Source organism: Phyllostomus hastatus, unplaced genomic scaffold (genome assembly GCF_019186645.2).
Source record: "Phyllostomus hastatus isolate PE091 unplaced genomic scaffold, TTU_PhHast_1.1 phas_contig_118, whole genome shotgun sequence".
Classification (NCBI taxonomy): Eukaryota; Metazoa; Chordata; class Mammalia; order Chiroptera; family Phyllostomidae; genus Phyllostomus; species Phyllostomus hastatus.
In genome coordinates this window covers 320,122-345,668 of record NW_025333543.1, presented here as the reverse complement: position 1 = coordinate 345,668, position 25,547 = coordinate 320,122, and the positions used below count along the sequence as shown (strand labels likewise).

The window sequence follows — 25,547 nt, the reverse complement described above, 5'->3', positions numbered from 1 at the left end:
TGGCAACTCTGAGCACTAGTCCTTACTCCATGTGGGTACGGCATTATCCTGTTTGCCCAGGGCAATAATGATTTATATGTTATTCTTATAACTTCCTTTCACTCTCAAAACTGTTACAAGTTCAATGAAAAATCATACAGTGATTTTTCCAGATATAAGCCATTTTCACCCCAAAGGAAAGCATGCCTATGTATTTGAACATTCTGCATTTAGTCCACAGATAGAAGGGGGAATGGATTTTGCTGCCATTTTCTTGTTTGCAAAGCTCAAATTGATTAGCTTCTTATGAAGTGTCTGGAGTATAGTAATTGAATAAACAACACACGAGAAGTCTAAGAAGTGAAGTCTAAGAAAAATTTTTAGAAATTATTCATATTAGCCTAGTTGCCCCTCAGCAACAATGAATGTCTTTAAATAGAAGAATCATTTCCAACTGGTCAGGAAATCTTAATCTGGAAGTATACAGGAAGAAACTGGAAAACATCTGAAAGAGTAAAAACAATCCAGCTTAAGGTTTTATAGGCTGTTAGAATGGAAGTTATGAAACATTAAAAAAAGGACGGCCCACACCGCAATGCCTTTTAGATACCTACCAGTTATCAGCCTGTGATCTATGTGAAGATTTTTGCATAAAATCCAGTATACTACTTCTGTTCAAATTTATTCTTTACATGTATTGTACTTCCACAGACAAAGTCAAGAACCCAGGATCTATGTTCTTCTGGTACTGCCCATATAAGCACAGGCAAGAGTGACACCTCAAGCACTCATAAGGAATAATATAAGGTTAGGAGCATGAGTTCTGGAGCAAGACTGTTTTAAGTTCAAAATGTAGCTCCATATCTTACTAGTATGTGACCATGGGTATGTTATTACACCGTCTCTTTGCCTCAATTTTTCCAGGATCCCCATGTTGTACCATTACAAGGGAGCACTACTCACATTGAATTCTGGTTTCCTTGTGTGGAAAATGGAGATAATATTCAGGATTTCATTCTTAAGAGTTGTGCACATTTAATAAGTGACATCAGTCAAGTACTTGGTGCCTGGCAAACATTAACAAATTAGCTATTATTATTATAGCTACTACTAAACTACAACTTGCATTTCTAATGCAAACATCAATAAGGTCCCCTTTTATCAATAGCCACTAGAGCTCTATTGGTGCAATATGTAAGATGTCCAAGAATCATGGGAGAAATGGGGCTGAAAATATGACAAAGGCTCATCAAGCCACTTTTCTGTTTCTCTGGTTGGTTAAAAAGTTATCTTAAATGCATCTATCCTAACATGGTTTAGGATCAACCATCTATTTTCATTATCAACAAATATATTATATACTAAAGCAAATGTTTAGAATTGAAAAGTTATAAATCACAAATTCTACTTCTCTTACAGAGCAGGGCATAGGCCATTCTGAGAGGCTGACAACTTGCCTCCACTAAGTCACTGAGTTCACGATGGCGCCAGAACCATGCCTGGACTTCTGACTCTCCCTCTAATGCCTTTCCTACTTCCCCCACAGCTTTCTCTTTACAGTCTGGCTGCTAAAATGTAGCTCAGTCCACTTCATTTAAATATTCATTTAGCATTCAATTTATATCTTTATAATGGGAGAAATTCATTGGGAAAAAGAAAAATACAATTTTCTTTCTCATTCTGATTCTGCTTTGTCACAGAGACAGCAGAACACACATGCACACACACACAAACCCTGAAGTACTGTCTTTGAAGGTGAGAAATGCCAAATTTGACTAAGTTTTCAGAAATGATATGGGCTGGAAAGAAAAGGCAAGGACACCTGAAAAGTAATTTTATTTTTAACCTTAAACTTGTCAATTGTTTCTTTCCTCGAACAGCTTTATCTTGATACCCAGCTACACTCATTGGAAACTTAGTAAAAACTACTTGGTGTCTCCACCTGGAAGTTATAACCATACAACTAAGATGTTTTGAATAAAAGCCTATCCACATGCCGGATAAACTTTAGGAACTCTTATCATCTCTTCTTTTAGAGAAACTCTCTCTGCTGGTATAGTTTGACTAAGGGCCAGAAAGCTAACTTCCTTAAATGCGACAAAAATTTAAGTTTCCCAACTACCACTGTAAATAAGAAATCTTTCTTTCAAATACAAAATCAATTTTCTCAACTGTACAATGAATTATAATTTAATGGTTTTTCTCTTACTTCACTTCAAACAGCGACCTACACATCTGTTTAAGCAATAATAAATTTCTTCCTGGTTTTGTCAGAATAAATAAAAAATCAAATGTGTCAGAAATACTACTAAAAATATTTCACCTATCAAATATGTGGCCTGTGCACTGAAACACAGAAATTTTTCCAATTAATTTTCAAACCTTATAGAACCTCTATTTTATAAAATATCAATCTTTGAAATAATTTGAATGAATGCTTTAACAAAAACTAATTCGTAAGTCCCTATTATCATAATCATCAGTTTTAACAAGTCTCCTAAATATATTCTACATCAGTTTTCTTGATTATTAGATGTCAATAATATGGACATATTTTTGATATAACAGAACATTTAATTACATCAGTTTCCCTTCAGCACACAAGTCATTTGATGATGATTATATTGGCCATTTCCACTGGTTGGCAGGAGGCTCTTCCACTAACGGCTCCCAAGGTTTCCATTGTATCATTTTTCTGGCCAGACTTAGTTCATTTTCAGCCTGTTAATAAAATTTAAAAAAAAATCATTTGATTATACTGTGTAATAGATATTTATCATAGTTAATAAGTAAAATATAACTAATCAAAGCTATTATTATTGTATTAATACCTAATAAGCTGTTCTACCAACAAATGTTGAATATTAATTAAATTACCTTAATTGTCACAGCTATGCAATTACTATCAGTAACAAAGATTTTGATTTCTTCTATTTGGTTAAATTTTGCTATTAAATTGTTTAATTGCTGAGTTCAATCTTAGTCATCTATTTCACCATTAGATTACAAATTCTTTGAGGATCAAAAGTATGTCTCCTCATTGATGTCAATGGCTTTCAAACTTTATTTTACCATGGCCCACGGTAAAAGAAAAACATTTACTAAGGGATCCACAATATACAAATATAACTCAAACAAAAAAAAAATTACCTTTACTATGATGCACTCTGTTTTCTACTGTATTTTTTCAAGTGCTAGTCACAAGCCACCTGTCTGATTTCATGTCCATAATCATGAGACCCCTTTATTAAACAGTGATCTATGGAATGTAGGACTACGGTAGCTGCAAAAGATAACTTATTGGTTGGATTCGTTTCCTTAATCAGACTGTTACACATTTGTCCTTTCAAACACAACTGATAACACATTTAACAAATATATTTTAGGTATCTCATCATTTCACACTTTTCCTAGAACAACATACAACAACTCTGGCCAACTTAGAAGAACGCTATTGAACACTTGTCACGATGTCAGAAAAGGAATTCAAACACAGAGTAAGTGCTTAGATTTCATCAAACGCTGTAATTCTAAAGTTAAAAGACAACATCCCATTTATGCCAGTGGTTCAAGACAGGCAACCTATGTTTAGCAGCAACAATCTAAAATGTGTATCAACAAATTGAAGAGTAGACTAAAGGAAAGCTGGAGGCAGAGGTATTTACAAAAGCTGATGAGAAAACAGTAGCAATACTGAATAAAAATATCCCTTATGATGACCATTTGCCAACCTTCTGGTCTAGGTCTCTTGAACACTCATGCTTTTTCTACACCCAAAGCATTGTACCATGTGGGGAGGGTATCTAGCCCTGAAAATCAATGAAGCCAGCCCTATTTCAGGGAGCTGGACCCTACTGCATGTGGCCCTTGTAGCCCACTCCCTCCCTCGTCTCTAGCTTCTAACACACTATCCCTTCCTCATTCCTCTCTTACGTTCCCTCTAAAAATGGACCATCCATCATGGTAGCCACTACCTAAATAAGACTACTCAGTGATCACTTGAAATGTATCTAGCTCAAATTCAGATGTGCTACAAGTATAAAACACACACCAAATTTTAAAGATTTAGTGTAAAAAAGAATGTAAAATATCTCAATTTTTATACTGATTATGTTCCAATAGTAGATATATTGGGTTATATAAAACATTATTAACTTTATCTTGCCCATAAAAATGTGCAGAACTGCATGGCTGACTTAAAAATACTTAATGAACCCTGAGATTACAATTTGTAATAAATTATCACCTAAAGCATAATCAAAGTGAAATCAGGTAGAAAAGAAAGAGGACTAGGAAGGGGACAATAAGAAGTTTGCAATAAGTTCCCATAACACTATATAGTCAATATGGCAAATGAATAGCAAGACCAAGAAAACAGGTCTCTGAATGACTGCAACAGTCTACACTCCTCAAAAGCTGTCTGAATGCCCCATTCCTCTTTTAACAGAGCCACCTATCAATTCTTTCAAACATCACAACTATTGGTGAAATAACTCCCTAATTTATAATAATTTCTACAATTTCCTTTTATTTGTCCTTTGAAAAAAAGAAAACAAAAAAAATGACTACATTTTTGAAAAATACAAAAACATGTAAAAATCAAATGAAACAGAACTAAATATTTGTCAAACTTATATAAAAGGAAGATATAGGGGTACACAGAGGGTGGATTATTTGACCAAATAAAAAACTGAAAAACTTCTACATATGGGAGAAAATATTTAATTGAAGTCAAAAAGCAAAGAACACACTAAAAAAAAATGTTTAGGCAATATGGCAAAAGATTAAGATTAGTATTACTTTTATTATAAAAAACACTCAGAAATATATAAGAAAAACATTAAAAACATTAATAGAATAAAAATATTAATTTGTAAGAACATATTTTAAAGTGTAACCTCACTTGTAATTGGGGAAACAAATGCACAACTAAAAAAAGGGGGTGAGCATCATTCCCCCCAATTTAATGAAAAATTGTAGCATTCTTACCAAGCCATTAAAACTTAAAAGTAATATCTAAAAAGATAAAATTATTGAAATAACAGTAATATTGTTATTCATTTGAACCAAACTAAGGCTAACAAGAACGTGCCCCTTATATTCAAAGAATATCAAACTCTGAACTTCTAACAGAAGCTTGTAATTTGTAAATTCAAATTATAATCAATGATATTTAACTAACATACACATTAGGGGTATTTTCTACATGTGATTAGACAATATTTGGTGAGTTGATATAAGACACTTAGTTTTCCTTTCTTTCTGGAATATCAGTTTTGTGCCTGTATTCCTTGTGTCTCTGAATTTTTGAAGCTAAACATCTAACATCTAAATATTCAACTTTTTTTTTTTTTTACCTGAAGAATCACCTCTTCTATTTGGCCACCCTGAAGTTGGTCTTCTAATTTTTTAACATCTGGTTCCTATAATTTAAGGGAAAAGAAAAAACCAACAGAAAAATATTTAAATAAATACAATATCTGAATGTTTTAATACCCTATATTTTAAAAACTCATATACAAAAAATGTCCTTGCTAACAAACATAATTCATTTTTCTTTCATTGTATTCTTACTAATTTTTACCAGGTATTTGGCGGAAACCCATTTAATCTATTTCATTGCTTTTCTATCTTAACATTAAAAAGTATTAAACATAGCCCTGACTGGTATGACTCATTGGGTTGGGTATCATCCCACAAACCGAAGGGTTGCCAATTCGATTCCTAGTTGGAGCACATGCCCCAGTTGCAGGCTAGGTAGGTCCCAGTTGGGGGCATGAGAGAGGTGACCAATCGGTGTTTCTCTCGAACATCAATGTTTCTCTCCCTTTCTCCCTCTTTTCCTCTCTCTAAAAACAAATGAACAAAGTATTTAAAAAAACATTAAACATATATTTACATGCTTATTAAGAGAAGAAATATGATGCCTAATTCAGTCTGTCTAAAATACAGATTTTAAAATACCACTTTATTTTCTTAGTATTACTTATATTTCCTCTGATACCATTAGCATTAAAAATAATTACTCTATGACCCAGAATTCCACTCCTAGGTATAAACCAAACAGAAACGCATAATATGTTAACCAACTAACATGTTCAAGAATGTTCCAAGAAGCAAAAATCAGCCTCAAATTACAAGCTGTCCAAATGACCATATTTAATAGAATGAATGAACTACAGTATTTGAATATAAGAAAATACTATAAAGCAATGAGAATGAGCAAACTATAACTATAAACAATAGCATAGATGATTCTCTCAAATGTAATGTTAAGTGAAAGAAACCACATAGAAGAGAGTAGACACCAATGGTTCCACTCAAAACCTGTCAGAGGTCAGAAGAGCTGTTATCTTTTAGGAGGTAGTAACTTAGAAGGAAACAAGAAGGACTTTGGTGTTCTGGAAATGTCCTCTCTTTTGATTTGCTTTTAACACGAGTGCTATAACTTTGTGAAAATTCATCAAGCTCTACACTCATGATGGATTTCTGCACATTTCTTTCTGTACATTATTCGTCCATACAAGGTTATTTAAAAAAAAAAAAGAAAGAAATGCTGATACAGTACCTAGAAGATCCAATGACATATATTTACTTATTTTCCAGGAGACTGAGTTTTTGAAAGCCAAAAACCATACATACACATATGTAAATATATGTAAATAGGGTGAGTTCTGAGGTCATAAATGAAATAAAAGAGAGTGAGAAAAAAAGATATTCTCTACAGAAATTGGCATGCTACTGCCTTAAGGCATCTGTAGGCTGACCAGTGTATCTGCATGGCTTGTTGTTCCTTCACTTCTAGCCAAGTCTTGCTTTGTGTATCATCTCCTTAGGGAGGACCACTTGTATTGTGGTAAACTGAATACTGCCCCACCGGTTGTACCTGAACTAATCCCTTGGAACCTGTGAATGTTACCTTAGATGGCAAAGACTTTGTAAGTATGATTAAGAATCTTTTGATCAGAAGATTCTCCTAGATTATCTGAGTGAGCCTTAAATACGATTACAGGTGTCCTTATAAGACAAAGGCAGAGGTAAATTACACATAGAGGAGGAGAAAGTAATGTGACCACAGAGGCAGAGTTTGGAGTGATGCAGCCACAAGCCAAGGAATGCCAAAAACCACCAGAGCTAGCAGAGGCAAGAAATGAATTCTACCCTAGAGCCTCCAAAGGGAACACAACCCTGCCAACACCTTGACTTGGGCCTCTGATACTTATTTTAGACTTTCGGTTTCCAGAACTGTTAAGAGAAAAAAATTTCTATTGTTTTAAGAGACCAAGTTTGTGCTTACTTATTACAGCAGCCATAGGAAACTAACACATATTATAACATATCCTCATTACCCTGGAACAAAAATCTTCCTTTTTAAATTTTCCTTCACTATATTTACTATTTTCTGACGTACTACATAATGTACTTTATTCACTTACTTATTTTACTTACTTATTTATTTATTTTTGTCTCCCATAATTAATGAGAAGGCAGGGATTTTGATGTTTGGTTCACTGTCATGTAAGCACTAGCTTTCATGCCTAGAACAACATGTGGCATACAACCAGCATTCAGTGTTTCTTGAATAAATAAAGAGTAGTTATAAAGGAAGGGAGGAAAAGCAGATGAACATGTTTGAGAAAGATTGTTTAATTCAGAATTAACTGAGCTATGAAGCCAAAAATCAAAAACAAAAGAGGGAATCTGGTCACTGTTATAAGAGACCCGGGAAGGTAAAGGTTACAAACCCAAAGAATGTTCATTATTTTCAACTCAAGAAAAGTCAGTGTTAGAAAAACAATTCAAAATTTGTCTTACTGAGGGTAAGTCAGCAATGTGACTTTTATTTACCAATGGCATAATGCCATTAAGCTAAACAAGGTAGAATGTCCTGAATGCTCAATACATGCTTGCAACTGTGTTAGGCACTTCACATAAATCACCTCATTTAGTCATAACAATAAATGTTCAGGATAGGTATTAGTACCCCCAAGTTACAGATAAGGAAATTGAGACAGAGAAATGGGTGATATGCCAACAGTAATTTAGCAAACAAGTATAAGAACTGAGATGAAAACTTTGGACAGGCTACAAACCAGTACTTTATAACAATGCTATTACTGTCTCCCTAGATTAATCTGAAAAAATATTTTTTCATTTTCATTTTCGGCTTAGTCAATAGATACTCTTGTAATCATTAATAATATTCACTAAAACTCTGTGTAGCTCTAAGGAGGGTTAAAAATCTGTGATAATTTAACCGAAAACAGGAATCAGTGATATAATTATTATGAAGTGTAAGGGGTTGTTAAAAACTATTTGTTTTTAGCTTTTTGGATTAACAAACGTTTCTGAGAGACCTTATATAAGTGCTAGGTACTATTCTAAATTCTTGGGATACAAGATGGATGCAATCATCATTCATTAGCAGCTTGCATACTAGCAGAGGAGACATAAATGAAACACAGTGAAGTGTGATAGGTACATTACAAGCATGGAAGCTGCACTCTTTACTTAGGGATGTATGAAAAGATTTCAGAGAAAAGGTAATGGATCTTGAGGACTAAGTAAAAACTGCCACATACATAGATAAGGGAAGGGCATTCCAGGAAGATGGGGGGAAAAAGAACACAAAAATACAACTGCATGAAATTCACATAACTGTCAGCAGTTCGGTATATTGCTGAATATAAGGTACAAAATAGGAAATGGTAAGATCGGGAAGATAACCTAGAGCCAGACCACAGGAGCCTCCCATCCATGCTAAGGACTTTATCATGTAAGCCAGTGGTTCCGAATCCTGGTTGTACATCAAAGTCATATAGATAAAGATAGCTAGGTGAGTTTCATACCACCAGCTCAGCATAAATCTATAAACTCAGTCTTTGGAAAACACTAGACAGGAAACCACAGTCAAGCGTTTAAGCTGAAAGACACCATGATTTACATACTGAAGAAAAAAATCACTCTATTAGCAGTATAGGACATACAATGATGTGGAATGAACTATACATAGACCAATCAGTTAAAAGTCAATGAAATAGCACAAGTCAGAGAAAAGAATTTTAGGACTACTAAGTGAAAGTAATGACAGTGAACTATTCTTCATTTGACAGTACTGTGAGAGAAGAGAGAAAAAGGGCAGAAGTAAAGAAAAGTATAAAAATACAGTTTTCTTTTTCTTTTAAAGTAGAAACAAGTTAAATACACTTTAAGGGTATCTGAGAAGGAAATGCACTTGATCTTATTCTGTTATACCAGTATTTAATAGGCCCTTGCTCACAGAAAGCACTCAGTAAACAGGAGTTTGATAAATGAAAAGGGAAAAGGATAAAAGAAAAGCATGGAAGAAAGGATAATACAAATAAGAAAGTGTAGAATATGCAAAAAAAAAAACACAAAAAACCACAAACAAACCACCAACTGAATTTTGTTAAAGTTTCATTGGATACCATAAATCAAAAAAAAAAAAAATTTAAGTCAAGTACTTACCGCTTTAACCATATCCAGCCTCTCATTTGTAATCTGTTCTGTGTACTTTCTATATGCTGCATTTTTAGGGATTTGCTCAAGAACATCAAGAATTTTTGTGTACAATATTCTTAGCCTCTGAAAAGACAAATCATACAAATTCCATCTTAAAATACTACCAAAGGTTAAATGGAACACTTTAAAAAGTCTTACAGGTTTAAAAAACCAGACAACTGTTTTTTAAAAAGAACTTAATTTTTGCTGTAATTTCTTCATGTCCATGCCATATCTCTTTCACAATTTAGGAAAAATAAACTTTTCCTTGTTTATTTTTTAATTTGAAATGTTTTAGTTTAATTGTATAAAATTAAAAGGCATACATACACACACACACAAACCCTAAAGACCTGTAAGAATTATTTTACTTAAAAAGTGGTCTGCATATTTAGACATTATTTTTATATTTGAATATGATATTCCATAATAGAGGGTATTTTACTATACCAATGCGGAGCCTGTCACAAAGAACATATACTCTGAATTGTGTGGGGGTTTATTTTAGCCACATTTCTTCTTAATTTTAGCAAAGGGTATGACAAAAGAAAGGTCTCTTAAGAGACCTGAGTTTTAATATGAGGTTATTAATGTAGCTCTTTCATAGGGTATTGTATAACTTACAACAGTACCTGGCACTCATTAGGTTTCATTAAATATTAGCACTGTTACTCTATTGGGGAAGTAGTCACTTCAGCAGATATCAGAGAAGGGGTCACAGAAAAGGCAGCAATGCAGGTAGACCTGGAGGGACAGTAGGACTTGGACAACTAAGATGTTGAAAATGGCCATTTTACACATAGAATACAAATATAGGATTGAACGACAGAAAAATACAGGGAACATAAAGAAATCAGTATGTACTTCTATTTTCCTTGATCTGTGTTGTCCAATGGAATAGCCACCAGCCAAACATGGTAATTGGGCACTTGAAATGAGGCTAGTCAGAACAGAGATGTGGTAGAAGTGTAAACACACACTGAACTTTGAATACTTAATATGAAAAAAGTACAAATTATCAATTTTATATTAACTATACATTTAAATAACATTCTCAGTGTGTTAGATAAAATATATTAAATTGACCTTATTCTTACTGAAAAACATGACCCCTAGAAATAACAATAGTTATCAACATCTTACATCTATAACTTGCATTTTTATAGGACAGCACATGAATACAATCAATATAGGACACATAGGAAATGCTTAGAAGGTAAGCATTTGAGTTGCCTCCTCAGAAAAGGATTTTAAGTGGTTTGGCATGCCAAATTAATGCATTTGAGCTTTATTCTGTGAGCAATAAAAAGATTTAGGCATAGTTTATGATTAGATCTGTGCTTCCAGAAAGTAATCTGGCAGTAGTGAGTAAAAAGGATTAAATGAAGGAGCAAGCAGAAAGGCCAGTAGCAAGGTTGCTGCAATTCTCTAAACAAGAGCAAAGGACTTAACTGTGGTAATAATAGTAGAGAAAGGAGAGAGAGGTGAGACTGGAGAGGTGTTAGAGAAAAAGAGCAACAGCACTCATGACTCGAATAAATACAAAGATTCAAGAGTAAGAGAAGTGTCTACTATGATGTCCAAATTCCCAGCCTGGGGAGTAAGAAGACTCAGACAGGAAAATGGGGACAAACTCATAGATGGAGAAAAGGATGACAGCTAGTGGTGGGGTGGGGCAGGGGGGGCAGGTAAGGGGGTGAGGGATTGAGCAAATAGGAGTCATGGACGCCGACAACAGTATGATGATTTCTAGGGGAGGGGCATAGAAGGGGACTAAATGGTAATGGAAAAAATTACAAGATTAAATTTAAAAAAAAAAAAAAGAAAAATAGAATCCACAGTGCATGAAACATTTAGAAATGAAAAACCATAACTTCAGTTTTTGAATCTAAACTGTAATGAATCTGTAATGCATCTAAAGTCATTATGAACTCATAATGAGTACATGACAATCGCTCAACATACATTTACTGAGCACACACCATGTGCCAGTCATCGTTTTAGCAGTGAACAGAACAATAAAAAAGCGCTGGCTTCATGAAAACCTCCATTTGAAACAGAGACAGGCAAAAAACAAGAGACAGTCTACTGACAAGTGAGATGGAGGGCCATAGTAAGGACTCTTATTTATAGAGAATACCACAGGAAGGTTTTGAGGAAAGGTGTGACATGTCTTAACTTACATTTTAGCAGGTTGATTCTACTGTGGTTGAAAAATGACCAAACTGAGGCAGCGACAAATGGAGAGGCCATTAGAAAGCAAATGCAATTATCTTTAGCAGTGGTGATGGTGGCTGAGAACAGGTTAGTAGCACAGGTGGCGGTGAGTGGTCAAAATAGGAATATATATTGAAGGCAAAACACAGAGGATTTACTTAAGTACCAAATGTGGTGTGTGAGAGAAAAAAGAAATTAAAGATGATTTCAAGGTTTTTGACCTAAGTGGCTGGAAGAATGGAACTGTATTCACTGAGATGAGTAAGCCTGAGAGAGGAGCAGGTTTTAAGGAGATCAGGAACCCAATTTTGGACATGTCAATTTTCAGTTGCCTGCTTGACATCCAAGTGAAGGCGTCGTCCACTATGCAATTAAATATACATCACTCTCACAAAGGGAGAGGTCAGTGCTTGATATGGAAATCTAAGAGTCATTAGTGTATAGGGTAGTACTTAAAACCACTAAACTAGATCCAGATACCACGCGAGAACAAATAAAGGAGACAAAGGATCAAAAAACTAAGTCTTAGAACACCAACAGTTAGAAGTGGGAATATGAGGAATAACCAAAAAGGGAGAGGGGAAAAAGAGCAGGTGTAAAAAACAGGGAGAGTCCTGAAGCACAGTATGAAAAGTGCTTGAGGGAGAAGATGCCACACGTGTCAAATGCTGCTTCTGGGTCAAGTAAGATGAGAAATGTGAGATGACCACTGAATTTAACAGTGCCGAGAGCATGGTGACCTTGAAAAGAAAACAGCACTATGGTGAAGCCTGACTGGAGTGTGTTCAAAGGGGAATGAGAGAAATTGGATAGTATGGACATTTTAATGATGTTAATTCTTCCTATTCATTAAGTGGTATCTGCTTCCATTTACTTGCATCTTCTTCCATTTTTCTTCACTGTCTTATAATTTTCTTAGTACAGGTCTTTTACCTTCTTGGTTAAATTTATGATGGTTGCCAGAGGGGAGGGGAGCTGGGGGACTGGGTGAAAAAGGTGAAGGGATTGAGAAGTAGAGAAAGGTAGTTATAGAATAGTCAATAGGAAATACCACAGGTATGGTGCCAGGTGGGTGGGTACTGGATAAAGTATCAGGAGGAACACTTTGTAAAACATATGATTGTCTAACCCCTATACTGCACACCAGAAATTAATACAAAATAATACTGACTGTAAACTGTAACTCATTTTTTTTAAAATTTTGAAATAAAACTAAAAAAAAAAATAGAAACTGTTGAGTACAGATAACGAGTTACCTGTAAAGGGAAGGAGCACAATGGTGTGGTAATTGGAGGAAGGAAAATGACCGAAGGAGGTATTTTTGTTTTGAGGGGTTTTTTGTTTGTTTGTTTTTTAAAGATGGAAGCACGTCAATACTGAAGGGAAAGACCTACTAAACAGGAAAAGTGGTGACAAAAGAGGCAAATGCTAGAGCGATACCTTCAGTAAGCCTAAGTGGAATCTCGGGCACCTAGGCAGAAGAGGTGAGGCAGGGGAAAAGGTGAAAAATTAAGATACAGATTTGGGAGATACAGTGTTGGGACACTAACAGAAATACCAGTGAAGCCACGAGAACTGCCTCAAAAAAGGTCAACAAAAAAAGTGGCTGAAGAAAAAGGTAATGACAAAATGAAAAAAATGTAGCACCGGATCAACAAAGTAGACCCCTCTTGCCTAGAGCTCACGATGAGGGTTCATTCTGGGCTAAAAATGTCTGTATACCTTTGACCTGTCGACGAACAAGGTCGCCGAGTTCTCTATTCTTCCTTGGGAATTCTAGAATGAAGAAAGAGAAGAGGTACCTACCTCGTGCGGACTCTCACATACCGCCAACCCCACAAGGCCAGTAGTCTGTTCAAAAACAAAAACGACCACGCTGTTTACAATTCGGCGCGTCCACCAAGCCAAGAAAAAGCAAAACCCCCAGGTTTCAGTGTCCTGAAACAAGCTCCCGGTCTCTCAACGCCGCTAGTTCAGAGCTGTTTTCTACCGCTGAGGGCAGAGAAGAACGGGAGCCCCAAAGCATCGCCAAGCCGCGCCAGTTCTAGCCACCACCCGCGGGATGAGGGGCTATCGAGCTGCCTCTACCCCACAGTCTAAATTCCGCCAGTGACCTCCAGTAGCCTCACCTTCTTCAGCAAGCCCGCCATGACAGCGCCGAAGACAGGCGTACGAGAAGCCCTCTGGGAAATCTCGCTCAGACCCGCTCAATCCACCACCGAGGCCGCCGCGACATCACCTTGGAAACAGCTTGGCTCCTCCCTCTCAGGATCTCCACTGGACCGGGCCTTTGCCCCGCCCACCCCGAGTGGGAAAATTGACGCACGCGCAATGAGTACACCAGCATCTATCTGGGCACTGGGGGAGACGGTTGTGTGTTAGGTGTCTTCTGTTTCGTTCCTGTCCCTTCCACTGCTGACAGGTTGCCCAAAGGTTGACGGAAATGCTCCAAGCTGCCAAAATCTTAGACGTAGTCGTTCTAGGAACTTGCACTCTGTTTAAACTTGGGCGAACTCTTTGACGTTCCTTACACAGTGAAGTTGCAGTAAAATGAAAGGGGTGGTGGAGCTGTTGTCTAGGTTAGCTCTTTAACTTCAAAGGTTCGTACAGTATTCTCGGTATATTGAGCCAAAGCATTATCAGTATGCAGTTGCATTTCCCATCACAACACCTTTCTTTCCCATTTCACTCACTGAATCTCATCATCCATTTTCTTATTTTCCCAGGCGAAGTGGTATCAGACCACTTTTCCCCACCTACCTACACAAACATTTATTGAGCACGTTAGTTACTGGGACGTAATTTGTAAGACAGGGTATCACATCCTGGAATTCACAGAACAATGCATTAATAGGCAATTTTAGTTTTCCGAAAAAGGTGTCTATCAAGTGTAATGGTAGCAGAGAAGAGGAAATGACTAACCCAAAATTGTGGGTGACTGGACTTAAAGAAGGCATTCGCTAAAAAGTTAATGAGAGAAAACCAGAACAAGAGAGAACACATGTATGAAGAAATATATATTGTAAATAGCAACATTCGTAATTTAAATAGTAAAACAACCCACAAAATAGAAGATGTTTGAAAGCACATATAATCAATCACAAAAAGATAAGTGGTACCTAGAATACATAAGGAAATTCCACAAAACAGAAAGAATGACCAGGACAAGTCTCCTGCTTCCATTCCTTCCTTCCTAATTGGAATATTTTAAGTGAGTTAATATATGTAAAGTGCCTGGCTCACTGCATGGAACAAAACACCACACACATGATTGCTATTAATTTTTAATTATTATCTCAACCTAATAGCTGGAATAATTTTTAGCAAGTGCTTTGCTCAAAATTCTCCCACAATTTTTCACGAGATTGTCCCTTGTTTCACTCACCTCTGAGACCTAATCTTCTGTTCCCCTTCCCCAGCTCAGGTAGCTGCTCCTCTAACCCTTTTGTGGAAAAACCCTTCCACCAGTTGGGCACATGGCTGGCTCTCTCACATCTTACAAGACTTTCTGCAAAGATTGCCTTCTTAATGTAGCCTACCCTGGTCATAAGATTTCAAATTGCAAGTCACTACGAAGGCACTCCTTACCCTCTTCTCTGCTTCAGCTTTCTTCACAGCCCTTAGCATCTTCTAATATGCCAATTATCTCATGTTGGTGTTTTTGTATAATTCTTTCCAGATATAAGCCACATGTGAATGGAAATTATGTCCTACCATATCTCAAGTGCCTAAAATAGTATGTGGTGCATAATAGGCACTCAGTACATATGTTTTTAGTGAAAATGATAGAAAAGGGACAAAAGAAACTAATAGGCAATTGACAAAAATGGAAACAGGAGCATTCAATAAATGTGAAAAGGACTCAACCTCCCTAAAAATTAAGTAAATGGAGATTAACTACAATTTTACTCCCATCTTATGGACAAAAACTAAGGACTGACAATACCAAGTGTTAGCAAGGATGTGGAGCAACAGGAACACTCATACACTGCTGGTGGGAGTGATTTGGTATAATCACTTTGCGGAATAATTTTACAATAGTTGAAGACATGTAAAACCTATAACTGAGTGTTATGGATTGAATTATGTTTCCCCCAAAATTCATATGTTAAAGTCCTAACCCCCACTACCTCAGAAAATGACTCTAATAGAAAATTGGGTCATTCCAGATGTAATTCATTAAGGTGCTGTCATCAGAGTGGGCCTGTGCAATATGACCAATGTCCTTATAAAATGGAAAATTTGGACACAATGACATGCACTCAGGGAGAATGCCTCCAAGGTTAAAGGCAGAGATCCGGATGATGCTTTTACAAGCCAAGGAACACCAAAGATTGCCAGAAAACCACTAGAGATTAGGGGAAAGGCCCAGATCAAATCCTCTCAACCCTGCCGACACCTTAATGTTGAACTTCTAGCCTTCAACAGGTGAAGTAATACTTTTATGCTATTTAAACCACTCAGTTTGTGGTATTTTGTTATAGCAACCCTATAAATCAACATTGAGTAATAGATTAGTTTGATTGTAGGCACCTCTTTATTATTTAGGAGCTGTCCCTAGAAACACAAGCCATGGGATATAATCTTTCCAGTTCAGGTTACCCAAGGATTAGACTTTATCATAACTTCCATTATAATTTTCAACTTCTAGCATTTAAATCATTCAAAATAACAATTCTGAATGGAAGATATATATTTATATTTGTATTTATTTATTTATTTATTTATTTACAAATGTCCATCTATTAATGGCACTTTAAAGATATGCATATGCATGGGTGTATATATATAACATACATAAATGTAAAGAAACTATGGGATTACAACAAACTATCTGGTACACCATTTGCTTCTACAAAGGTGACATACTTATCTGGACACACTGGATTAGATACTGGAAACTACATTAAGATTGGGAGAAAATCTCCTATTTTTCATTTTTTTCTTCTTTCAAAGATTTTACTTATTTATTTTTAGAGAGAGGGAACGAGCAGGAGAAAGAGAAGCATCAAAGTGCAAGAAAAACATCAATTGGTTGGCATGGCTCTCACCCTTCCCCAACTGGAGACCTGGTCTGCAACCCAGCCATGTGGCCTCAATGGGAATTGAACCTGCAACCTTTCACTTTGTTGTATGATGCTCAACCCACTGAGCCACACCAGTCAGGGCAGTATCCTATTTTTCAAACCAGATAATGCTGAAATAGTCCCTGGAATTTAGATGAATAGAAATTTATGAGGTCACAATCCCTGTTCCCTGTCCCTCCACATTCTAAGAATTTTCGTCATTGTGGGGAGAGGGATGTTCTAGAATGCAGAATCATGTGATTATAAAAGATGCATGTGCTTTCATTTGGTGGAACTTTGAGTTCAGGCTTTTGCTGTACTATATTTGCTAAAGACATGACAGCTAACAGACCTAGCTAATCCTGGCTAAGGTACTGTATAGCTAAACAGTTCTATGTGGTGGGAAAATGAGTAGGTTTTCTGATCCAATTCCTATGCAGAGGAGTGGGACTTGGTTTGAAGGGGACTAGATAGTCCTATGGCTGGTGACAGTAGAATTAGCTTCCAAGGGAAATCAACCTTGAATCCATGCTATCAGAAGGGGATTTGGGAATGTTTAATGTAAGTAGCAGGGGCATCAGATGCACCATATTTTCAGTTGGAAGAGAGTTCCCAGAGGAGAAAATGTTTGAATCATCAGGAAGGAGACAGATCTTGCAAAGTTCTGTTAATACAGTTAGCAGGCCAGGTGACTTAGAGCTAAAATCTGGATTTCATCTTTTACATACTTTGCAGGACTTTCAGCTTATGCAATTAAAAAGAGCTCATTTCTCCAAAATTAAGTACCTAGAAGAGTTAAGACCTCTTACATTGTTTTTTAATTGTACAAGGCTCTTTTGTGAAGGGCCGGATCTTACCAAAGTTAGCAGTTAAAGTGTTTCCCTGGAATGTATTGCTCTGGAGCCATGGTGAGGGAGTCTTTAGGAGAGTGGCATGAGACCAGATGACTTAAAAGGAAGAAAGCATTCCATTTTCAGGACATGAGGGTCTCATTTCTGGAAATCTAGAGGGAATGGGTACTGCCTTGGCCAGTTTTCCCTTAGTTTTCAAGATCAGGAAGCAGAGGTGAAAATAATCTCCACTCAGGAAGTGTTCTTTTCTCTCCCAAACTTGGCAACAAAAAAAATCAATTTGCTCAAGTTAGCTCTTAGAACAGACTGATATATTAAAATTCTAATACTTTGATTATTATCCAACTATTGTGCCTCTATTCATATCAGGCATGTTTAAAACAGTTTGGATTTTTTTCCTGTCTTCTCTCTGTATGCCGTGAATATTTCCAAAAAGTGTCCATAACCAGACAAATGTGTTTCTCATATGGGTTTTAGAATCTCATTCTAAATTGAACTGTAACTCAGTTTCTTTAAAGCAATGAAAAGTATCTTATGAGACTAATAAATAAACATTTATTTATACAAATGGTAACAATATACTAACAAAATGGTACATAATTATTTTAAAAATAAATAACAGAATTTAGAAATAGATAAAATGTATAAGAAAAAAGTTGAAAATGCTTAAAAGATATCATAAATGTTGATGCTGTGATTTAACTAATTTTACCCAATGTTAAATAACAAATTAAGTAAAATAAAATAACCAAGATAAAATGGGAGAGTAGACAATAGCTAAATTACAGAAGGGACTTCAGAATTTGGAGGTGAAGTATGTAATCATTTTAAATAATTGGATAAACAGCAGAAAAAAACTAAAATAATCATTCATTAAGCATATGTATCCTGATTGCCTGTTTTGCATCAGAAACCGCAGTAGTTACTAGGGTCTGTCAGTAAACCAGATTGACAGGTCTCAGCCATTAAAGAGCTTTGTTCTAGTGGCAGGACATGCAGTAAACAAGTAAACCAATTAATAAATAAAATTCCAAATGTGATTTTTTTTCTAAAAAGAATGAGCAATGTGCTATGTGATAGATGGGTACCTGGTTAACAGTGCAGGAACACATTCTGAGAAGGTGACATTTATTCTGAGACATGAAGGAAGGGTCCAGTCATATTAAAACTGGCTAAGGCAAAGGGAACAGTGAGGGCAAAAGTATGAGGAGGGAAAGCTGTGTGATAGGAGTGTGGCTGAGGTAGAAGGTAAATAGGAGGGTGGCAAGGACTGAGCTGAACAGATCATGCAATGGGAATGGTTTAAATATGGCATGATACGATCTGATACACACTTTTAAAAGACTACCCAGCCCTGGCTGGCGTGGCTCAGTGGATTGAGCACCGGCTGCAAACCAAAGTGTTGCTGGTTTGAATCCGTCAGTGCACATGCTTGGGTTGCTGGCCAGGATCCCAGTGGGTGCTTGTGAGAAGTAACCACCTTGATGTTTCTCTCCCTCACTTTCTACCTCTTTCCCCCTCTCTAAAAATAAATAAATAAAATATTTTTAAAAAGAAGACTACTCCAGTTGGTATTGGGAGAATAAATTGGGGCAGGAAAAGAATAGAAGAAAGAAATGTTTTGGAAACCAGTGCAGTAATCTGGTCAAGAAAGATAATCATTTGAATTAAATGGTCAGCAGTGGAAGTAGGCTGATTCACTGTGTAATTTGAAAATAAAACCAACAAGATCCACAGCTAGATTCTAAGCGAGAGGAAAAAAAAAGGATAGAATGAAGGAGTGGCTCCTAGATCTCTGGCTCTAGCAAGAAGGCAGGTAAAAATTCATTTAGAAGAATTAAAAATATAAGTTTCAAAGTTTAAATTAAACAAATAAATATTAAGCAAATTATAGACTAGAGAAATAAAATAGCAAATAAAAATGTATTTAGAAATAGAAAAGAATACCAGAAGTCGCAGAGCCCAATATTTAACATCCTCACATAAGCTGAAACAAAGGTCTTTGGGCTAAAGCAGCTGTCAGTACCCAACAGATATTCCATCTGTGGTCTTCCCGAAGATAGGGTCCACTGTGTTAAGATGCTTGGGAACCTAAGATGTTTGGGTAACTTCAGGACGAAAAACATTTAACCAGACAGCATCTGTGGGTTGTTGTTGTTGTTGTTTTTAAGATTTATTTATTTAGAGAGAGGAGAAGATAGAGAGAAAGAGAGGGAGAGAAACATTGGTGTGTGAGAAAAATATCGATTGGTTGCCTCTTGTCTGACCTGGGACCAAACCAGCAACCCAGGCTTGTAAAACCAGGGCCTGCAAAATTTTTGATTAACACTATAGAAGTTATTATCAATGTATCACAGTGAAATTTAAAAAAAATGTTTTTTAGTTTATAAACTTCAAACCTTCCTTTATATATTCTATTAGGGTCATACATATGAATTGATATACTTTAAAAAGCTGAGAAAAAGACTTGAATCATGGAAACTTTTCATCTAAATTTCATGGTCAGCACAGCTTTAATTCCCAAGAGGTCCTTTATATGCAATATATAACATGCAGTACATAATGTAGTAACAAATAGTCTCAGAGATCTTACACATTCACTTTGCCCTTTCTCAATTACAATGTAATCCTAGAATGTAGAGGTATATAACATATCCCAAATTGCCTCTGTTTTCCATAGGAAGCTGGGTAAGATGACTTCATAAACCATGCAGCCAGGTCACCAGGAGGTGGTAATAAAGAGATGTTAATGTAATCTTGGCAACCTTACCCCAGTGAGGGGGTGAAGACCTGTGTTTATTTTAGATGTCCTGGCAAATTCATTTGGTAAGAAACATAATAAACAGTATAATATAAAGGGGTTTCAGCTAGAATATCTCATATATATGTACATAAGAGGGAAAAATATCTAGTCCAGGAATGGCTAGAACCCAAAAAGAGCCAACCTGCCATATAAAAAGTCATCACTAACATCAGTGAATAGCAGCATATGGAGGTTTTGATTATGTGGCCTTATATGACATAAAATGCTATTGAATGCATTTTTAATAGTTGAAGGATGTATTAGACTTACTTAAAGGGCAGCAAAAGAAGGAATGGGGTGGGTGGAGTCAGTATGTTGCTGTCAGCAGCTGGAGGAAGGAGAGTGGGCAGGAAAAGGAAAATGCTGGAGAAAGGTGGATATAGTTAAAAATTCAGCTAAACAGGAAGTAGAACCAGCTAACCCACAGTAGCTCAGGACCAGTCAACAGGGTAAAACAGGGAAGCTAAACTGAATTCACATAATGTCCTAAAAGCACAACGTAGCTGTGGTGGTTGTAAGGGACATGGTGGGGAGACTTGAGGAAACTGAGAGGCAAACACATTAAACACAATTCATATCTCTGGTACATTACAAGAAAGAGGATGCAGAAAAGAACTACAGTATGATGGAAATGCCTTATTATAATTTAGACAATTGGAAATTAGAAGCAAATAATGACAGCTATGATTCTATTTTGTCTAAGAAAACTGAAGTATGATGGCTATGACTAAATCCATGTCAACAACACTGAAAGCTTATGACTAATGCCACGGTTCTTCAGTGCAGGCAGCCGCACTTTCCTGTAGACCACCGCACTGCCCTTGCATTTCCTGGGTGTCCCTTCCACAGAGGGCTGTAGGGGCTGCTGCTGGGACCGCCCTCAGGTCAGCAGCCATGTGATGCCTCCTTAAATGGCCTCTTCTTTATTTCTGGGATATTCTTGGCAGGAGCAAGGAAAGCCAAAAATAGCGATAAACTGGATCCCAGTGTCCTCACTTACTCCAGCAATTAGGTCTGCTCACCTCTTTCCATAGGCTTGAACTCACTGACCTTGATAGATATGGCTTGAGAGCATTGACCCTTAAGAGTCCTTTGGTAAACAGCTATTAGTAGCAAGTGGAATGTTGCAAGGAACACACTGAGAAATTTCTCTCTCCCTGTTCATAATTTGGGAGAGTCAACTAGCCTTATGTATCTTTGCTTCCTCAGGCCTAGCCAGTTACCATTCCCACTAAAATATATATATTCCTTCTTCTAACACATATACCCACCTATATGGCCTTTCAGCAGGGATATAGGTCCACAATTTACCAGCTTTATAGCTTGGGAAGGTCTTTCAAATACTCTGGGTCTTGGCCAACATCTCCATCTGTAAAGCTCACAATGATTGGACTAGGTGATCATTTCCTGACTGGTGGTTCAAGAACCCCTAGCTGTTCAGGATGGTGTTCTAGGGCCTTCAGATCAATATATTTGTTGTAATTTATACTTTAGGTAATAAATAAAAATTATTTTAAATTTTTCATTAAAACAAAAATATAGAGCCTCCAACTGCATAGCAGGTATAAATACGTAATGTGGCTAGTGGAGGTAGAATGATATTAGAAGCAGTTTATCATAGCTGTACATTGAAAACTTCAGCTCTTTTACTATTATTTAGTGTTGAGTTGTTTTTCATTTTGGTCAGGATATTGACATTTATACAGTGAAGATGGAGAACACTCTCCTTATCATAAGGATCTGTCATAGGGCCTTTTCATAACTGTTCCCACTTCCCTCTCATTCACTCCTCTGTTAACCCCTAGCAACCACTCTGTTCTCCATTTCCAGAATGTTCTGTGAATGAAATCACACAGTATGTAACCATCGGGATTCACTTTTTTCACTCACCAAAGTCTCTGGAGCATCACCCAGATTATTGGATGTATCAATAGTTTATTCTTCTTTATAGCTGATTTTATTCTGTGGTTTGGATATACCACAGTTTGTTTAACCAATCATCTGTGGAAGGACATCTGGGTTGTTTTCAGGTTTTGGCTATCACTAACAAAACTGTTATGAACATCCATGTTCAGATTTTTTAATGAACATAAGTTTTCACTTCTCTGGTATAAATGTTTAGGAGTATAATTGCTGGGTTGTATGGTAGTTTCATGTTTAAGTTTTTAAAAAACTATCAGACTGATATCCTGATTTACTGTATCATTTTACATTCCTACCAGCAATGGATAAATGATAGAGTTTTCCATGTCCTTGCCAGCAGTTGGGGTTTCCCTATTTTTTAAAAAAATTTTAGTCATTCTGACAGGTGAATAGCTATGTCTCCTCATGGTTGTAGTTTGCATTTCCCTAAGCAGCAATTTTTAACCTTTTTCATCTCATGGCACATTTAAATTCATTACAAAAATTCTGTGGCACACTAAAAAATATAATTTTCCTAATCTGACAAAAATAGATATAATTTTAATTCAATTACAGCAGACAGCTTTTGTTGTGTTGGCTGTTGTCATTTTTTATTTGACAGTCTAAAGGAAAAGAGGTCAGCGCCCCTTACTAAATAGTCAGGTAGTTCATGCATGTTTTAAAAATTCTTGCGGGCCCTAACCAGGTGGCTCCATTTGTTGGAGAGTTGCCCATACTCTAAAAGGTTGTGAGTTCAATTCCTGGAAAGGGAACATACCTAGGTTGAGGGTTCAGTCTTCAGTAGGGGTGCATGCAGGATACAACTGATTGATGTTTCTCTCTCACATTGATGTCTCTCTCTCTCTCTTCCTTTATCTCTAAAATCAGTTAAAAACAAAACAAAACAAAACAAAACATATCCTCCAGTGAGGATTAAAAAAAATTTTTTTAAATTATTGTGGCACACCAGTTGAAAATCACTGCCCTAAGGGATTATTGATGTTGAACACCTTTTCATTCATTTATTTAACATTTGTATATGCTTTTTCACCAAAATACAAACAAAAAAGGTAACAATATGAAGTGATGGGTGATAGATGGTGGTAATTATTTTACAATATATCAAATCATCATATTAAACAATTTAAATATAAAAAATTGTGTCAATCATATCTCAATAAAACAAGCCAACAGAAAAAGCATTACCAGCATACCCCTAACTTCAGCTCATTCATTTCTCATTTTTTTCTGATTTCCTTTCTATTCAAAGTCAGTACTACACGGTTTAGAAATAGTTTAATTTCTGCTTCTTCTTTGCTAATTTGGAGAGCAGAAAACATGATTTATACTTCCTGTACTTTCCCATAGCACTTTCTACAGAGCTAGAAATAAATATACTGTTAAATGTTAATTAAAAATTAAATATACTATTTAGTTTTTTAAGTAATCTCTATTTACTTTAGCAACTCATTCTGACAGTTATGCTGATAATTCTTTAACCCACTGTACTTTATTCAAAAAATCTCATACCAATTTTTTTTCTTAAGGAATGAATTCATTTTTTATCCAGTAACAGATAATTCTTTCAGTCTCATTTTCTTCCATAGTACTCTTTGTTTTACTTTAATTTTCTATTTCAGTTTTGAAGACTTTATTGGACATACATTCTACTCTATTGACTTTCAGCCCCCTTGGGTCTCTTTGTAAGACACACAAAAGAGGAAAATATGGGAAGAAAGGTAAGAATCCACCATGAATATCTAAAATTGATTGTTTTTCTTAATTACTTAGGCTTAGTTACATTTAATGATGTGACATTCAGGTTTTTGGAGTTTTAAAAACATCTTTTTCTACACAGTCTGTTTTTACTTTTTATGTAGCTCTTTAGATATTTAGGAAGGCTTTTAGTTTTAACTTAGTGTTTAACTTCATATTCATAATATTACATAACTATCTTGATTTCCAATTTTTCTAAACAGAAAATTTTCTAAATTTTCTAAATTTTCTAAATTTTCTAAAAATTTTCCAATTTTTCTACCTCTTAGTTTTCCACTAAGAAAGTTGATAAAATCCTTCTTCCTTTTCCCTTCCTTGGCATTTCCCCACCCACTTTTAGTAAAAAAAGATCAAATTTATTAGTGTTTTCTGTCCCTGAGTATCTTGTATGTGTTGTTGTGGAGAAATATTATGCCAGATGGCTTATCATTTTATTTTGTTACTTTATTTTTACCATGGCAGCACAAAGTTTTCTTTCTTTATATTTAAAAATCCAGCAATGTGACTAGGTCATGTCTCTCTCCTGACTTTGTAGATCATTTCCCCCTGGTCAATCCTGTGTCCTGTAGCTATTTATATTTAAATCTTCTTATATTTCAGAAATTTAAAAGAAAATATGTCTTCCAATGCTCGCATCTATTTTTTGGCTTCCTTTTTTAGGGTCCCGCATTGCATTTGTTGGAGCTTATCTGACTGTTTTATAAACAGATACATAGACACATAGCTATATGCTCTCTACTATCCTTTTTAGTGCTCCATTCATTTTCATTCCATTTTATTTGCTTTTCTCCTTTTTATCCCATGGCTTTCTACTGTACCCTCTTCAGGGTCCATTCTCTCTTACTAAGTCTTTAAAATTTGATCTCCCTTTCTGTGACACCTTTTATATTTCTCCCTTCTCTACTGAAATCTGAAAGCTTTTATTTCATCTTCTCTTACTTTTATCTTTTCAACTAAGTGCTTGCATTTCTACTTTGCAGTCTTCCTCCATAGGTGAATTTATGTCACTGTTTTACCTAGTGACAAAAAGTATGATCATAATTTTTATCTGCTCAATGACAGCATTTCCAGTTGACTGTAATTCATCTCTTGGAAATGTTTGCTCTTCTTTTCTTTCATTCTACTTTTATATTCATAAAAGTAAAATGCCATGTTTATTAATCACTTATGAATAAGTTGAATTTTCCACAGCCAACTATGTCCAGAAGAGAACAGAGTCTACTTCTTGTAGCTTCTACAAGTCACATGTGATTCTTCGTGTAGCTTCTTTTCCATTATCCTAAACCAAAACAGATCCAAGAGGGTCTGAAAAGAGCCACCACCTTGCTCTTTTTAGTTGCTGCACAGATTATTGCAATCAAAGGTAATAGCTTTTGCTATAGAATTCACTTCAAACATGAGTTCTTCACCTTTAGAAAGTGTATGGGGTGA

General features: G+C 35.9%; 1 protein-coding gene across 1 annotated transcript; it reads right to left on the bottom strand.

Moving 5' to 3' along the window:
- Nucleotides 1-1,798: 1,798 nt before the first annotated feature.
- On the bottom strand, nucleotides 1,799-13,954 carry NDUFA5 (NADH:ubiquinone oxidoreductase subunit A5). The gene is made up of 5 exons (XM_045847924.1): nucleotides 13,848-13,954; nucleotides 13,525-13,569; nucleotides 9,469-9,585; nucleotides 5,337-5,402; nucleotides 1,799-2,700 (listed from the first exon to the last, which is right to left on the bottom strand). Exons 1-5 carry the CDS (start codon nucleotides 13,866-13,868, stop codon nucleotides 2,599-2,601), a joined length of 351 nt encoding a protein of 116 aa, XP_045703880.1. The 5' UTR covers nucleotides 13,869-13,954; the 3' UTR covers nucleotides 1,799-2,598.
- Between the last annotated feature and the right edge of the window lie 11,593 nt (nucleotides 13,955-25,547).